Genomic DNA, 17,702 nt, shown 5'->3' on the forward strand with positions numbered 1-17,702 from the left:
TGATAAACATGGCCAAAGCAATTGAGGAGGCAGGGGTTTACTTCATTGTTACAGCTTACAATCCATCATGAAGAGAAGTCCGGGCCTGGACTCATTTAGGAACCTGAAGACAAGACCTGAAGCAGAGACCATGGAGGAACACAGCTTCCTGGCTTGTTCCCTCTGGCTGGTCAGCTTACTTTATTATACCACCTGCCTGGGTGTGGCATTGACCATAGTGGGCTGGGCTCTCCCACATCAATCAAGAAAATGTCCCATAGACATGCCATAGGCCAATCTGAGAGAGACCTTTTTTTCAATTTAGGTTCCCTATTGCCAGATGCCATTAGCTTCTGTCAAGTTGACAAAAAAATTGGTTAGCAGGGGAGGCTGATGCAGGAGGATTTTTATGAGTTCTAGGGTACTCTGAGTTACAGAATGAGACTATCATATAAAACAGCAACAACAAAAAAAGATATTGTACAGTCTTACATTTAATTATGGATAGTACATAAGACTTGAAAATGATAGTGTGCTACTGGTAGTTTAGTTGCGTACTTTATAATCATTTTATAATGTATTAACTTAAAGTCATTACTGTAAGACTCACTACACTGGCTGCCCCCTCATATACTACTTAAGAGGCCATGTACAATGATAGACTCATGCCTATTAGGTTTGAGTAAGTACACTATAATTTCTGCTTGTGACAAAATGATCTAACAGTACATTTTCTTCTTTTTTTTTCCACCCTCAGACAGGGTCTTATGTAGCTCAGGCTGATTTGAAACTTCCTGTGTAACTGAAGATGGCTTGAGTGAGTGATGCTCCTGCCTCCACCTCCCAGTGCTAGAATTACAGGAGTATACCCACCATGTCCTGTGCTGATCATCTAAATTTCTTACAACTTTCTAAATAAGCTTAGGTTGCCCCAAGGCAGAAACTTACAGTAAACTTAGAACTTGCTTTTCTGTTAAATTTTCATAGAAATGGTAAGAGATCTCATGCAGTTTATAGTTCATACCATGTAAATGCAAAAAAAAAAAAAATCTTTACATTTAGAACTGGTTAAATCTTGATTTAATGTTTAGTCCTAGAATTCTTTTTTTTTTTTTTTCCTTTTTTTTTATCTTCAGATTGTGTATGAGTGTGTTGCCTGCCTGTGTGTCTGCAGCATATATGTGCTGGTTGCCCTCAGAGGTCAGAAGAGGACATCAGATCTTCTGGGACTAGAATTATAGTCAATGGAGAACCACCATGTGGTTGCTAGGAATTGAACTTGGGTCCTCTACAAGATCATTCAGTGCTTTTAACTACTGAGCCATCTATCTCTCCAGCCATGGGGTAGATGTCTTGATGGGGGATTCTAGTAGCTTAAGTTTTTAGGTGAGCTCTTATGGATGTCAGGATTGATTTCATAAATACATAAATTTACTAGTGGAAACACTTATTATAGGCTGTCTTAGATGGTAGTTTCCAGTAAGAAAACAAGTACAGTTGATGGTGGTGGCGCACACCTTTAATCCCAGCACTCGGGGCAGAGGTAGGCGGATCTCTCAGGCCAGCCTGGTCAACACAAGGTGTTCCGGGACAACTAGGGCTACACAGGGAAACCCTGTCTCGAAAGAAAGGAAGAAAACAAGTTCAAAATGAGATAATCACGTGGACAGCATATGAAAGGGATTAAGTGGCCTACTATTCATGTTCATTTTTAAAAACTTTCTGGGTGTGCCCCGCAGTGTGCTTGTGGATGTCAGAGGACAACTCTGCAGTTGGTTCTCTGTCCCCCTTTGTGTGGCTCTGGGCATGGAAGTCAGGTGGCCAGGCCTCTTGAGCAAGCATCTTTACTTGATGAGCCTTCTCATCGACCTGGTGGTTTGACTTTTAAACTTTGAATGAGTAGAGCCCACTTTTGTGTTTCAGCAGCAAGGTAATGTTACTATAATAAAAGCTGGTCAGGATTTTTATTGTTATTTGGGTTTTTGTTGTTAGGGGAGTGACATGATTGTGGAATCATAATATAAAGTGTTTGTATGGGTATTTATGTGTTAAATATTGTGTTATTGTTTACTTATGTGTATGTGTCTGAGGAGGTCAGATGGGTGTCCGATCCCTTGGAGCTGGAGTTACAGGTTATTATGAGCTTCCTGATGTGGATGCTAAAAATCGGACTCAGGTCCTCCTCAAGAACCATACATGTTCTTAACTCCTGAGCCATTTCTTCCGTCTCATATGGAGACTATAAAAAGGGGAGGAATGTGTCCCTCTGCTATGCCAGAAGTGCTTTTGTGAATGTGCTTCCAGCCTCGTTATCACCTATTAGTAAATTAGTGACAATTTTAATGTTACCGGAATACCGCTTGGAGTCAGAGCCTCAAGTGTGAAGGGTTGAGAAAACAAAAACTTGGAAAAAGATTCTGATGTAACAACTTTAGAGAAATGCTTTTCCTGGAGTACCATCCTGTATGGATATCACACCCTGTTTAATGTTCCCTTCCAAGTTAGGCTCCGTTATAAGTGATTCCCTAGCATGCCCGAGAGTCCATTCCCAGTCTAGCATATATAGCATTTGCCAAGCTTTTCCATAGTACCTGCCAGTTTTGTTGGAGTCCTTTAGTTTTGTTTTGAGATGGGGTCTTAGGTAGCCTAGACTGACCTTGTATTTCCAGAAGGAATGAATTTTAAAATACTGCTTTTTGCCACTTGAGAGAAATGAATTGTTGCTTATCACAGAAAACAAGGCCTTAAAAAAGCAAACAAGTAAAGTGAGATCTTTGTACATTCTTTTTGTTTTATTGGCAGGGTCTGGCTATTTAGCCCAGGATAGCCCAGAATTTTCTGTCCTCCTGCCTCTACTTCTCTAGTGCTAAAATTACAAGTGTGCACCACCACATCTGGGATACTTTTTTTTTTAACTTAAATAATTGATTAAAATGAATTGAGAAACCAAGCAATAAGATATTTTTTTTCTGAATCAGATACTGTTCTCCTTTGTTTTTATTTACTTATTTGTTTATTGTGAGCTTTACTAAAATTTTCTTGGAAAAAAAAAACAAAACAAAAAAGGAGAGCTGGGTGCTATGTAACATGTCTTTGGCTGCAGCTTATGAGAAGTTGAGGTGAGGAAATCTCTTGACTTTGGGTTCAGCCTTGGCAACACAGTGAGACTTTGGCCCTGAGAGGATTACACTCAGTTGACCGTGTATGGCAGTGAAGCCTTCACCTGCCGAGCCCTCCTGCTGGCGCAGGTTGTGCCAGTCTTTAAAATCTCTTCTGAAGCCTGTCATACGAATGAGTCTGCTTATCTTAGACTTCCTAATACATACTACATTCTTTCTAGAAGAAAGCTTGTGTGCTGTAGCACAGCAGCTTTAAAGCAGAGGTGTATGGGCTCCTCAGAGATTGTGTGACATTGGTAATGTGTACATTTTCCTCAGGAGGGGATCCACGGCCCTGATAGGCTAAGACTCCCCTGGATAGAAAAAGGGAAAGCAAAGGGTTTAGAATTAGAAGGTTTTTACTTGACAGAGCTTTCTCTTAACAATAGAATGGTGGGGGTGAGGGGTGGGAAATGACACAAATTTCCTATATTTTTTCTTAGTCTTTTTGTTTGTTTGTTTTTAAAGGATTTAGTCAATTGGAAAGTCAGTTTGCCAGATATCAATGTACAGAAACCCAGTTTGATAAATACTAAGATTTTTGCCCAAATGGCTTTGTTTTAGGTACTTTCTACCCCCAAATTTGCAATTGTATGTCAAAAGATACAATTGCAAATTTATGCTTTTGTTTTGTATTGGTTTGATTTTTTTTTCTTTTCTTTTTGAGACAGACCTCTCTATCTCTGGCTGTCTTGGAGCTCTATGTAGACCAGGCTGGCCTAGAACTCACAAGAGATTCTCCAACCACTGTCTCCCAATGTTGGGATTACAAGCATGTTCCAGCTACTGTTAGCATGTTAAGCAAGCACTCTTTCAATTGAGCTACATCCCCAGCCCCCAAATGTTAGAGTGTGTGTGTGTGTGTGTGTGTGTGTGTGTGTGTGTGTGTGTGTGTTGCTTAAGATTGAACCCAAGGCCTTATACATGCTAGGCAAGTATTCCACTGAACCTTTTGAGTTTTTATTAAACTTTATTTTTCGTTGCCTTAGTTAAGAGCCACTAGTAGTAATTATAATAGGAGTTTAAAGGAAATAAATCTATTTTACAGAGACTACTCATTTATCTTAGTCAGAGGTATTTGTTTGGTGGGGTTGTTTGCAGAGACAAGGTCTCCCTGTATACCAGGCTGGCCTTGAACTTGCAGCAGTCTTTCTGCCTTGCATGCTGGGATTATAGATGTGAACTGCCATGCCCAGTTTGAAGTGTTATTTTGACACTTTTTATAAGAAAACCAGTTATTGGAGATTCGTTTCCTGTGTAATTCCCCATCTCTTGGGTATATGACTTTTGAGGACTTGTCTTAAGCATTTGAGTGAGAGGAGTTTTGGGTTTGTCATGTTCAGGTGGCTGCTGGGTATGTTCAGTGTGGCCATTGGACAACTGCATCTGAAATGCTGTGCACTGTTCTTTCTTTCACACCATTTCCTGCTGTTCTAACGGAGCTGTCCCCCCGCAGGTGCACGTGATTTCACCTGACATCTTAGACCAGTGAAGCCCATGTTTTCTAAACAGCATGTTTATACGGCCATTGTGACTGATTTCTGCTCCTCCTCACTGTATACTCTGTTCCACTTGCTCGCAGCTCTGTTAGAACAGTGGTTTTTGTCGTGGTGACTATTTTATTAAATGAAGTGGGTAAAGTATGGAGCCAGTAGCAGAATCCTTGGCCTATGCCTGAATGAGCTATTTAGTTTGCCTCCTGTATTCCCAAACCAGGGAGGAACTAGCTCTTCCCACTTCCTGAGTGCAAGGGCAGGATTAGAGGACACTGAAGTGAAAAACCTCCGTTTCACCCTTAGTAACTTAATAATGCCAGGACGGGCTTTGAAGCCACTGGCCCTGCTTGTAGATCTTATTTTCCAAGCCTTTCAGTATTTGATTTGCCCTTTTCTGAACTCTACAATTTCCCTCTCTTGTAGCTGGTTCGATGCCCAGAACTGAATGCTGTGCTCCAGCTGTGGCCTCACCGGTGCTGAATAGAGAGGAAGAGCCACCTTCATAGCTTACATGTGATTCCTCTGCTTATACAACCCAATACTGGATTTACTTACTTTGGCAAGATAGCTGCATTGTGCACTGTATTTAATGTTCCGTGTACTGTAACCCTGGGTCTTTCTCTGCATTGCTGCCGTCAACCCCTCAATCCTGCCAATCTAAAACTCCTCCTGCCTTTGTTTATCTGCCCCCTCCCCAGAGACTCCCCATGCATTCATCCACAATGAATGTCATCTTTTTATTCTCTGGTTTCCTTTTACTTTATCTTAAGCTCTGGCGAGACTTTCACTCTGTCCTATAAATTGTTGCTGTCAGCCAGCTTTTCACCCTGCTTCGGTAGTGGAGCACCCCCTCAAGCCTTTTCTCTGGTCCTTGTCCGGTCGTAGTCCTGAAACCAAGCATTTGCCAAGGTGGATTGATAAGCATTCACCTGGAGTTTCTGAATCAGGTACTGGGAACAGCTCTGGTTTGGCCCCCTGAAGTTGTTACCCTGCTTAGTCCTGTCTAGATTTCCTTACCTCCTCACGACCTCTGTCTGGGTGGATAGTATAGTCTTACAGCCCCTCCTCCAGGGAGGAGATGAAAACATGCAGTCAACTTACCAGAGAGATGTCTTGCAGTAAGGAAGTAACTATTGTCTTTTAGTAGAATAGCCTTTAGTAGTTTTAAGTTTTTCTAATTAGAAATTAGATTGAGGTAAATGAAGAAAGTGAAGGAAGATTTTTTTAAATGTTGAAGTAGGCCATGGTTCACCAAGAAAGCCAAATGGTGTATCTTGTTCGATTGGTGGCTGACTCAAAAGGGAGCTGCAGCCTCATTTTCCTGGACTCTAGAGCATCATGATGCCTGATTTAGAGAAGGTTTTTAGTTGGTTTATTTAGGATTGTTGATACAGCCGCCCAGTCTTTTAATTATATGCTTTGATTAAGCATTTAGAGGATAATGTATTGTATAATCTTTTCTGTGGGTGGTAAGAATTGGAAGATCTCCAAATGTCCTTTTTATCTATGTCTAAGCTCTCAAGTGAATCCTAGTGGGTCTTAGGGTAGCAGTTAAGCCGATGTTTGAGTCAGCCCCCCACCCCCCACCGTCTTAGTGGATGTGCTCTGTTTAAACAGACTGTTCTTGAGTTTGGGGCATTTATTAGACCTACAAGGTACTGCTTACATGTATTTGTATTTTGAAGGAGCGAAAGTTGATTTGGAAATTTTTTTAATGTCATTTCAGTACATCAGATTATTATGGTTTTAGACATTACCAGACACCTGGTAGATATCAGCACACTGTAAACATGTGTTACAGGTGTGTGCTGCAACTAAGAGGTGTGTAGAGCTGTCAGAGATGGCTGATTTCAGTATTCACAATTACACAACCAAAGGAAATGATAAGCTCAGTTTGGTGGCTTTGAAGAATGTCGTTTCTCTGGTTCCTCCCCATGTATATTATCACAATTTACTAAATTTATTTTTGATCAAGAGAATAAATGTTTGCAAATATAGGAAGGAATGGGTAGACTTGCTTGTGCCCATGTCACCTCCTCACGAGTGTGTCACCTCCTCACGAGTGTGTCACCTCCTCATGAGTGTGGCACCTTTCTTGAAAGGAAATGTTAGTTTTGTTCCTTGGCTTCTGGAATAACCCAGTGACAAAGCCAGTCAACTGGACTTTGGTGTTCTGAATGCTGTTCTGTAGGCTGCCAGTAAGCAGTGAGAAGGGTCTGCTTCCATCTCCATTTATGGTCTCAGAAGGGGAAAGGGACAGGACTGGGACTCTCTATTTACAGTCCTTAGGAATCGAGTGGAGTGGTTGGGGTGTTCTTGGAGGCAGAAACTAGACATTGTAAGATAAAAATAAATTGTCAGGGGTTGTTTGCAATTCAAATTCCGATCTCTGAGTAGGGCAGAGGGTGCTGGGAAAGGGGAGTATAAGCAGGGTCAAGGGAGATTTGCAGCGCTTCTCTCCGTTGGGAGATTTGACCATGACACACATTTTCCAAGTTTATGTTTCTGGATTGTTCTAGAAAGTTTTGTCCTATGGGGTCACAATTCTCTGTTGCAAAAAGAAAGCTGAGATGATTTTTAAAGGAAAGAAAGCTGAGATGATTTTTAAAGGGTTTATGGGAAGCCTCGGTTCTGTAAGATATTATCATTTGAGGCGGTGGGGAGATGCTGTGAAAGTGAGATGCTTGTTTGGGGGTTCAAGGCTCCAGGGAGGGTGACTATGTCTGAGGGAGATGATCATGTCTCATGCTTTTATTATTCTTTTTGCCTGTTTGGATTTCTGGCCTCATGGAACAGAGTTAAAGAGTCTTTGAGGGAGTGTCTGTAGGTTGTCAGCTGTGGTTTAAAGGTACTGCACTCATGGAGAGCCCTAAAGACTCAGACTTGTTTTCATTTGGTGAGATAGATCATGTATTAGTTTATGGAACGCAACTTCTCCTTTAGGAGAATCTTACAGTCTTGATAATAACTAGTTAGCGATAAACTAGTTTTAACAGTTAAGTTAGAAAATATTTAGGAGCCACCATGGAAAGGAGATTTTATCTCTCAAGAAAATTCTGAGTGGACCCCCATAAAGTAGAAGAGTGATTAGAGGGAGGGAAGGAAGGTAGAGTCAGTAGATCCTGAGTGACTAGATTTTTAAGCTGAGACGACAAAGTCCTTGATCTGTCTTTTGATGGGTCAAGTAAGAGCATAAGGTGTGTACCATTAAATATGGGAAACTGGGCTAGTCTGAAGTATGTAATAGAAAAAAGACCATAAAAAACGAGAGTCGAACAAGGCAGCAATGTTCCCCAGGTTTTGTCCTTGAGCTTGCATGATGGTATTTATTTGCTGTGTGTCAAGTGACAGAAAGAGTGAGGTAACTCCCTCACCTCCTAAGAAAGACTGTTGGCCTTGTTTGTTGGTTTGTTTAGCTGGCAGTTTCAGTTGGTAGACTAGTAAAATGTAGGAATTAATGTACTACTTCTTGGTCATTGTGTTTGAGACTGGAGACTTAGGACATTATTGATTTGATTTCTGCTTAAATTGTAGAAGTTTTTACCATGACAGAGTGAGTTAGTGAGGACCACAGACTCTGTAGAGACCTGTTTTGTCAGCTACGTTGTCTAGGCAACTGTTTTCCCCTGTACTCCTTAACCAAGGGTAAGGAAGGTGTTCTTCACTTGGGGAATTCTTCTTTCTGTCTTCTTTCCCTCACGTCTTCCAAATTCTGGGCACCACAGCAGCTCTCTCCTGTGGCAGGTGTGCATCCTATTGGCTGGCTGGTATTTCTTTTTTTTTCTCCCCCTTACCCTTTTTTAATGGGGGAGGGGGCATAAAATATGTGTATGGGTACATGCAATAATGTTGTAATGTTTCTTGTTGTTTTAATTGATAATTACAAAATAATTGTTTGAATTATAACATGTTTGAGTAAATGCTAAATTAGTATTTTTCTAATATAATAATGAATTTGAAATCTAGCATTCCTGTAACAATGTGTCTTTGTTTGTCTGTCTGTGTCTGTCTGATAGTAATTAATATCTGTGGTCCGTATCTGGAGGAGGAAGTACAGCTTTAAAGGAATAACAAAAGACTTTGTGTCTTAGACCCTTCGCAGGTGTTACAGTCGGGTGAAAGAACATGGTGTTGGGAAAAGAAAGAGCAGTTACACATTTGAACAGTTGGAACAGGTGTTTGGTCAGGGAGGATGGGATGCTCAGCCCTGCCAGCCTGTACTTATTAACAGTAGTGGCTTGTACCAGGAGCTGGAGTCAGATGGCAGCACTATGGAGGACTATTCACAGGAGGACTGGGGAAACCACAGTCAGGATCTCCATGGCTACCCAACAGATCAGGAATTGGGTAAGAAAACCAATACATGTACTGTGTGTGTGTGTGTGTGTGTGTGTGTGTGTGTGTGTGTGTGTGTGTATACCTGGTATCTGATAGCTTCTAGTGTTGTCAGCGCAAGGCATATTGCTAAACTATTTGAGCCAATGTGGGCATCCTTGGCTTAGCATCAAACTGCCAAGTAGTGCTTGGTATTGGTTACTTGGTGATTTGGGTACCACTAAACTCCTTGAAGATAGGAGAATTCCTAATCTGAGCCATACAAGGAGGTTCACTGACAGAATCTTCTGCAACTCAAAATACCCTGTTCTTTGTAGCTTTAAGATTTCTGCCTAGAGCACTCACTCTTGGTCCAGCTCCTTTAAATCTACATTTGAGTGGCCGCATTGAGAGGATACATGTAGATTTTGTTTGCTTGTATCTCTTTATGTCAAGCATTCCAGTTTCGACTCTTACTTGGGAAGTGCTGGTCAGGTTTTAGCTGTAGCCCGTGTACATCAGCAACAAGTTGTGTGATGAGTAAGTTAGGAGTAAATAGCCTTCCCCTTGTGTTGTGCTCAGATGACTTCTGAGAAAGTGCAGGCGGGATTGGCTGTGTACATTTGTTTACCCTCCTTAAGGAAAAAATTACAGAAATCTTGCCCAGTGACAGAGAAATAAAGAAAAAAGGGCAGACTGTTAGCTTATTTTCTATTAATACTATTATAACTTCTCCTAAATATGGGAAGGGAAAAAGAAAGAGGCTCTCCAATTGTTAAGATTATCAGCCATATGTAGAAAATGAAGATTGGAAGAATAAGAATAGATGCTAAATGATCTTGCCATTCCATCTCACAAGAAAAATAAGGCCTAGACCGCAGTGTCTCATAACCCTGTTTGCTGTGAAGAGTTAAATCACCCAGACCTTGAGAAAAAAATAACATGCAGAATATGCTGATCCTCGTATTTGGGAGAGTAATTACTTACACTGTAAAACCTACGTAGAAAAGCCTAAATAGAGCAGAATCATTTTCATTCTTGTTCTTTTAAAATCATGTTTGCAGTGAAATTAAGCTTTAAGCTCCTCGCCTGAAATCCACTGGTGACCTTGAAGAATTTTATACTTGGGGAGTCTGGTTTCTGATCTTGCATATAAATGTTTGCATCTCATTATATAAAGTTATATTTTTAAGTCTGGTAGAGGACAGTAAATAGAGCTATTTATCCACATAAATGTGTGCCACCACTTACAAAAATATGTTTCAAAATTCTTTGTTTTTCAGATGAAATGCCAGTTTCAAAGAGAACATTAAAAATAAAACAAGAGTCTTCTGAAGAAGCACAGTAAGTAGATGCTTCGTTTTTTGTACCAATGTGTCTGAAGTTTAGTGACCTGGGAGGATCATGGACACCTAGGCATGCTGTAGAAACTCCAGCCTTACCACCATGGAAGCATGTCTGCTCATTCTTCATTCTACCACTGGGGACCTGAAATGCCGAATTTTATGTACAGGAAGAAGAAAAAAAATGTTCCATGAAAATATGTGTTTCCCTGTATGGACGTGCTTACTAAGAGATAAGATGAGCCACAAGGACTTGAGTTTAAATGGCACTGGGTGGAACAGTAGAAGGCCAAAGGGGCATTTAAATTCTTTATAATATTGCAGTTTGAGAATCAGAAATTAAGTTCTTAGGTGACCTACTTATGCGTGTAGAAAACAGGAAGGACTGAGAAGGTCCAGGATGGAGCCTCTCACTGGCCCAGCTGTCTTCTTACCTCTGAGAGTTTAATACTATCTGTTACATTCACAGTTCTTTTTAATGGCTTTCAGTGAGTTTTTTACCGAAGCCATTACAAAGAAAAACTAAAGTTTGGAGCTAAGTGAAGAGCACTGCTCATTTATCTTCTGGTAACCGTGAACTCAAAGTACCCATGCCTTGTGTGTTGCATTCCACATGTTTGATCTTGACGTTTGAGAGACAGGAAGAGACAAGCTGCCACTTGTCACTAGCCTTAAACCCTGGCATTTTTTTGGCATTGGATCTTTAGAAACCAAGAAGTAGGCAGAATCATGGGTGAAGTAAGCCAGAATCATGGGTGAAGGATAAACTTAGGGCACTCTTAGGTCCCAGGAAGCAGCTGAAAACACAGTGTTAGCTTTTTGCATTTTGCAAAGATAGGCCAGGGAGATAAGAGGACACACAGAATGTCTCTGTGAGGCCTCTCCAGACTGTTCAGAGCTCTCTAGAAGATACACGATTTTAAAAGGAAAGTCTGAAGGACCAGGGCTCTCTTTTGAAGATGCTGTTAGCAGAGAGCTGGAGAGAAAGCTCAGTGATTGAGTGCTTGGTGCTCTTGTAGAGGCCTCGAGCTGAGGTGTCAGCATTACTGTCCAGAGGCTCACAGCTGCCTCTAACTGCTAGGCCTCCGCCAGCACTTGTGTACACTCGCCGCCTCCCCACTCACTGCCTCTCCCCGCCTCAGATAGTAATGAAAAAAAATACCCTTAGCAAATCCCCTTTTCTTGATTGTGGGTGTGGAATAAGCACTTTTGTAGATTAAACTTATAATTGATTTTTGAAAATGTAGTAACTTGATTGCCAAGTTAATATCTATTTTTTTTATTTTATTTTTTATTTTTTTTTTTGGTTTTTCGAGACAGGGTTTCTCTGAGTAGCTTTGCACCTTTCCTGGGACTCACTTGGTAGCCCAGGCTGGCCTCGAACTCAGAGATCCGCCTGGCTCTGCCTCCCGATGCTGGGATTAAAGGCGTGCGCCACCACCGCCCGGCTCCAAGTTAATATCTAATAAGTCAGTCTTACCATATCAAAGTTTGGCCATACTTAAACATTTTAAAAAATATTTATTTTATTTTATGTACACATTTGCCTGTGTGAAGGTGTCAGATCTTCTAGAACTGGAGTTACAGACAGTTGTGAGCTGCCATGTGAGTGCTGGGAATTGAACCCAGGTCCTCTGGAAGAGCAGCAGCTAGTGTTCTTAACTTCTGAGCTATCTCTCCAGACCCCCCACCTCTCCTTTTTTTTTTTTTTTTTTTTTTTTTTTTGGTTTTTCGAGACAGGGTTTCTCTGTGTAGCTTTGCGCCTCTCCTGGAACTCACTTGGTAGCCCAGACTGGCCTCGAACTCACAGAGATCCGCCTGGCTCTGCCTCCCGAGTGCTGGGATTAAAGGCGTGCGCCACCACCGCCCGGCCCCTCTCCTTTTTTTTTGAGACAGGGTTTCTATATAGCCCTGACTATTCTGGAACTCACCATGTGACCAGGCTGGCCTTGAACTCAAAGAGATCCACCTGTCTCAGTCTCCCAAGTTCTGGGATTAAAGGTGTGCACCACTATTCCCATCGAGAAATAACTTATAATTGCATTTATGTAAATTTCATGAAGTGTCAGTCAGTACATTAGTTAAGCAGCCTGTGGAACAAGAATTTCATAGCATGTTCTATCTTGATCTGCTAATTATGCAAGTCATAACTGAAACATTTCTGTAATTTCACCTTTAATGTTCTAACTTAAATTTGAGAGTAATGATGAGTTCATACTAATTCATTTAATTGGAAATGGCATATTGCTCTTGTAATAGGTCCTTAGTCATAACCACTGAATTCTTTTCCTCCAGCACCTGTATAAAAATTACTGGACTATCATAAATCCCATGTTAGAAATTAAGTTGTTATTTGAGGCAGCACTGGGGCTCTGTTAAAGTAGCCTTTGCTTTTTGGCACTTTGGTCTGAAGGCTATTATTAGGGTTATCATAGCCACTTTAAAAAATCCGTGATCTGCTGGGCAGTAGTAGCATACGCCTTTAATCCCAGCACTCAAGAGGCAGAGGTGGGCCAGGTAGATCTCTGAGTTCGAGGTCTACAGAGTGAGTTCCAGGACACCCAGAGCTACACAGAGAAACCCTGATCTCAAAAATCAAAAACCAAACCAAACCAAAAAACCTTCATGATCCTGAGTGAGGTCAGTGGCAGCACTTGATCAAGCCTGAAAGCCTGACTCCAGTCCCCAGAATGCATGGAAAAGCAGGAGAGGAACTACTACCAAGTTTTCTCCTGACCTCCTCACAAGTGACATGCACATACCTACACACAGTAATCATTTCTCTTAAAGCTCATGGTTCCTGGGCTTCACCGGGAAGCTTAAGTAGTTATATTTATTAAATTTGATAGAGTGAGACCTGCTTGGAAAGCAGTTTGTTTTTAATTCTAGGGACTTGATAGACTATTTCTGACATTTAATGCAGTGATCTTCCAGTGTGAAAGGAAGCCTTTCTGAGGTGTGGGTGTTTAAATGTAACATTTTACTCTTGTTGGCTGTGTTTTAAGTTATAGTGGTTCCCATAGTGAATGGTCTAGGCATTGAGCATTTCTATCATAGAAAATTCTGTTAGATGTTGCTGCTGATTAATTAATTTGACTGTTAATTTCTCTTTCTAGGAAACGAGACACCATGCAGAATATTGTACAGATTTTGGAGTCAGTGCAGTTGAAATGGGAACTGTTTCAGAGCTGGACAGACTTTTCAAGACTCCATCTTTCCAATAAACTGGCCATTTTTGGAATTGGCTATAACACCCGCTGGAAAGAGGATATCCGTTACCATTATGCCGAGATCAGCTCACAGGTGCCCCTTGGCAAGCGTCTTCGGGAGTACTTCAACTCTGAGAAGCCTGAGGGACGGATAATTATGACCCGAGTGCAAAAAATGAACTGGAAGAACGTGTACTACAAATTTTTAGAGATCACCATTAGTGAAGCTAGATGCCTAGAGCTGCACATGGAAATTGACTGGATACCCATTGCCCACTCCAAGCCAACTGGTGGGAATGTTGTTCAGTATTTACTGCCAGGAGGGATTCCTAAAAGTCCAGGTCTTTATGCCATTGGCTATGAAGAATGTATTGAGAGGCCTCTCTCACCAGATGTGGAGCACCAGGCCCTGGACCCAGGAAAGGAGGGCCGGGTTGGCCTGGAAACCCTCTCTGCACAAGCCTCATTACAGGTGGAAATAGAACCCACCCGGATCGTCTACTGCTACCTCGGTATTGCTGAGGTCAGGACTCTGCAGCAGTGCTTGTTTTTACATTTCCAAGCAAATACCAAAACCTTCAGTAAAGATTGGGTTGGTATTAATGGGTTTTTGTCTCAGAACTGTATTGTGGATCCTGGAATTTCCCCCAAATCCATCTATATCAAATTTGTAGAAGTTGAGAGGGATTTTCTTTCCGCAGGCTCATTAGTTGAGTGCCTGGAAAAAGCCATCGGATATCCCTTAAAATTTAACAACTGAGTGTCATCCTTCATAAGGATTTGGGCGTGTGCATTCTTCTCCCTTCTTCCCATTACCCAGACTACCCCACATCCAGATGCTGCCATCAGACTCTTCATGGGAACTCTTTCCACGATGAGACCAATGCAACCTCTAAGGAATCATAGTAGACTCTGGGCAGAAAAAGCAGACCTCACCTGAAATGCTCATTTTGAGTAAGCAGGTCTTGCATGGTGGGTCAGTTCTTTTTTAAAAAAAGAAAACATCAATTTTTAAATGGATTTTAGAGCCCTGATATAAACAAATATAGGTACATTCCATATTGGACAAAACTTATACTTTGAGTTTCATATGAAATTGAAAATTGTATTTTTTTCACAATGTTTCATTTTTACACATCTCTATAAGTATTATTTACGACCTTGAATAAATAAGCAATAGATAATGGCAAGTAAATCTTGAGCCACAGCAAATAAGGCTGTTTTCCAATATTACCTTTAGCTACTATTGTATATAATTTAGAGTTTCATTTTTTTCACCAACCAAGTGTTTTGCTATTTCCAATCAGTGTTGCCTGCAAAGACTTTTGTTTATGTGATGTATAACTTTTATGGTTGTGTTATCATTTAAATTAAAAAAAAAAAAAAAGAATTCCTGACCTTTTGGGTGTGCTAGTTGAGATTTTTGGTACCAGAGTGTGGCTGCATTGATTGTGGGGAGTATGTCCAGTTTTGTTTGAAGAGTGAACAAACCCAGGCTGGGATGTGGTCCAGAGCTAGTGCTCATCTCGAATGCACAAGACCCTGGGTTCAGACCCCAGTCCTGGAAAGAAAAGAATGGCCAGACCAATCAAAAAAATGCTCTGTTTTCTCTCTATATTAACAGTGACCATAGTCATTTCTTGTCAGAGTTCCAGAGATTATTAGGAACAACACTGTGTCTCTTACTAGAAAATGACTGCAGTGATATTCCTTCGGACTTAGGAGTATAAATTTACAGGGCACTTTGACTCCTCGTCTTTTTCACTTAGTAATTGGCTAAGTCTCCTAAGTACTGAAAGGACAGACTTGCTGCCATCTTGCTGTGTCTAAAAAAAGAAATGAGGAGCCAGAAAAAACACAATCCTAATGCCTTTGAAAAGTGATCCATGAGAGAAGGAATTGGAAGGTGTTAGTCCATTAGGCAACGACGCATGCACAGACCTTTTCCAAGACTTCAGTGGGTCAGGCAGCACTTCACCTGGAGGCTAGCACACTTGGCGGAAAAGGGTCTCTAGTAGTCAAGGGTCACTTGTTCTCCTGGCAGGAACTTGCTAGTTTGGTATTGGTCTTTAATGGTTCCTCACCATCTCTCAGGCATTCTGCTTTAAATGGGCAGCAAATCCAGATGAGAACTCTTAAGTTCCTGATTTTCTTTATTTTTTTTCTTTATTAAGAAATTTTTTATTCATTTTACATACAAACCACAGATCCCCCTCTCATCCCTCCTCCCACTCCCCCCTCAGCCTTCTCCCCCAACCCACCCTTCGATCCCCTCCTCCAAAAAGGGAAGACCTCCCATGGGGTGTCAGCAAAGCCTGGTACATTCAGTTGAGGCAAGTCCAAGCCCTCCCCCACCCCTACATCTAGGCTGAGCAAAGCATCCCACCATAGGTAATGGGTTCCAAAAAGCCAGCTCATGCACCAGGGATAGATCCTGATTCCACTGCCAGGGGCCCCTCAAACAGACCAAGCTACACAACTGTCTTCGCTTATGCAGAGGGCCTAATGCAGTCCCCTGCAGGCTCCACAGCTGTTGGTCTAGAGTTCATGAGTTCCCACAAGCTTGATTCAGTTGTCTCTGTAGATTTCCCCATCATGATCTTGATGCCCCTTGCTCATAGAAACCCTCTTCCCTCTCATCGACTGGACTCCTGGAGCTCTGCCTGGTGCTTGACTGTGGATCTCTGCATCTGCTTCCATCAGTTACTGGATGAAGGCTCTATGATGACAGTATTCACCAATCTGATTACTAGGGTAGGCCAGTTCAGGCACTTATTGCTAGTAGTCTAAGCTGGGGTCATCCTTGTGTATTCCTGGGAACTTCCCTAGCACCAGGTTTCTCCTTAACCCCATGATGTCTCCCTAAGTCTCTGATATTCTATACAGTTGAAAATAAAATCACAAGCCAGGAGGTGGTGGTGCACACCTTTAGTCCCAGCACCCAGGAGGCAGAGGCAGGAGGATCTCTGTGTTGCAGGATAGCCTGGTCCACAGAGTGAGTTCCAGGACAGTCAGGGCTAAACAGAGAAACCTTGTCTCAAAAAACCAGAAGTAAAATAAAATTGCATATTTAAATTATTTCCCACAACTCACAAAATGAAGTCAAATCAGTGACTTTCCCCCCTTTTTATTTTGACACCATTTGGCTAATTGATACTTACATGTTTTTCTAGTGATCTAGGGCACTTTTAACCACTGGGATGGTTTATTTGAGTCTGGGCTTATGGAGTTACCTTTTTTTCTGATGTAAGCTGCTAAAAATAGGTGCCACTCAGGGAGAGTATAAATATCCTGAGACTGTCAATGCAGAGTCTGCTTAGTGTGCAGCGTGTGTGTCTGGAGGCCTTGGGAGATCTTTGTGAGTTTAAGCTTTGGTCCTAAGGCTAAGGTGTATGGATGATCGGACAGCAGTAATCTCATGATGGCCAGTGCCAAGCCAGAGGAACAAGCATCACCAGGAATACTACATGACCCCTCCAATACAGCCACTGACCAATCCGGAACTAACCTTAATACTGAATTTATCTATCTCTATCCCCTTCCTTGGCTAGTAGTTACTAGATGGGGCAGAATGTTTTAGGAACATGTGGTGAGGACTACTTGTATATTACTGGGAATGTGGCATTGTTGACTCCTGTGGTCAAGATGGAGGGCAAAGATGAGATCAAGCCTGAGTTTCCATTTGGCTTGAAATGGTTCGAAGGTCAGGGAAGTGGACAAAATTGAGCATTGGGAATTGGAGGCTTGTCAGGACAGTGACTTACTGATAGGAGTATCCTATCTGTTTGACCAGAGCAGTTTAGAAAAGATAACAAACAGGTAGACTGGAGAGATGGCTCAGTGGTTAAGAGCACTGACTGCCCTTCCAGAGGACCTGGGTTCAATTCCCAGCACCCACATGGCAGCTCACAGCTGTCTGTAACTCCAGTTCCAGGGGACCTGACACCCATATCAAAACACCAGTGTACGTAAAATAAAAATAAATTCTAGGGGGCAAAAAGATAACAGGTTGTCTGGTAACTGAACATTGCTAAAAAAACAAGTGGACTGAGGCCTTAAGTATGCTTTTGATCTGATCCAGGAGGGATGGAGGCCCTTTTTCAAAGACTTTTTCAAAGACTTTCACAATTCTTTTTTTAAATTTAATTATTTTTTACATGTATGAGTGTTTTGCTTGCATCTATGTATATGTACCACATGTGT

General features: G+C 41.7%; 1 protein-coding gene across 13 annotated transcripts in view; it reads left to right on the forward strand.

The window, feature by feature from the left end:
* The window catches only part of Msantd2 (Myb/SANT DNA binding domain containing 2), a 34,245-nt gene extending 19,359 nt beyond the window's left edge, over nucleotides 1-14,886 (forward strand). For 2 of the 13 annotated variants that reach the window (XR_008222274.1, XM_052756838.1), the window contains one exon: nucleotides 5,057-8,598. Coding sequence is in view for 11 of the 13 variants with exons in the window: in XM_052756838.1 (XP_052612798.1) it covers nucleotides 5,057-5,113 (57 nt within the window). In the remaining 2 variants the exon portion in view is untranslated. Of the gene's footprint in view, nucleotides 1-802; nucleotides 8,981-10,230; nucleotides 10,292-13,406 lie in introns of those variants that run through there. The other 11 variants (XM_052756808.1, XM_052756814.1, XM_052756822.1 and 8 more) reach the window with 11 other exon arrangements.
* The last annotated feature ends 2,816 nt before the right edge of the window (nucleotides 14,887-17,702 follow it).

The sequence above is a fragment of the Peromyscus californicus genome, unplaced genomic scaffold, assembly GCF_007827085.1.
Source record: "Peromyscus californicus insignis strain IS unplaced genomic scaffold, ASM782708v3 Scaffold_11__1_contigs__length_118956290, whole genome shotgun sequence".
In the NCBI taxonomy this organism is placed as follows: Eukaryota; Metazoa; Chordata; class Mammalia; order Rodentia; family Cricetidae; genus Peromyscus; species Peromyscus californicus.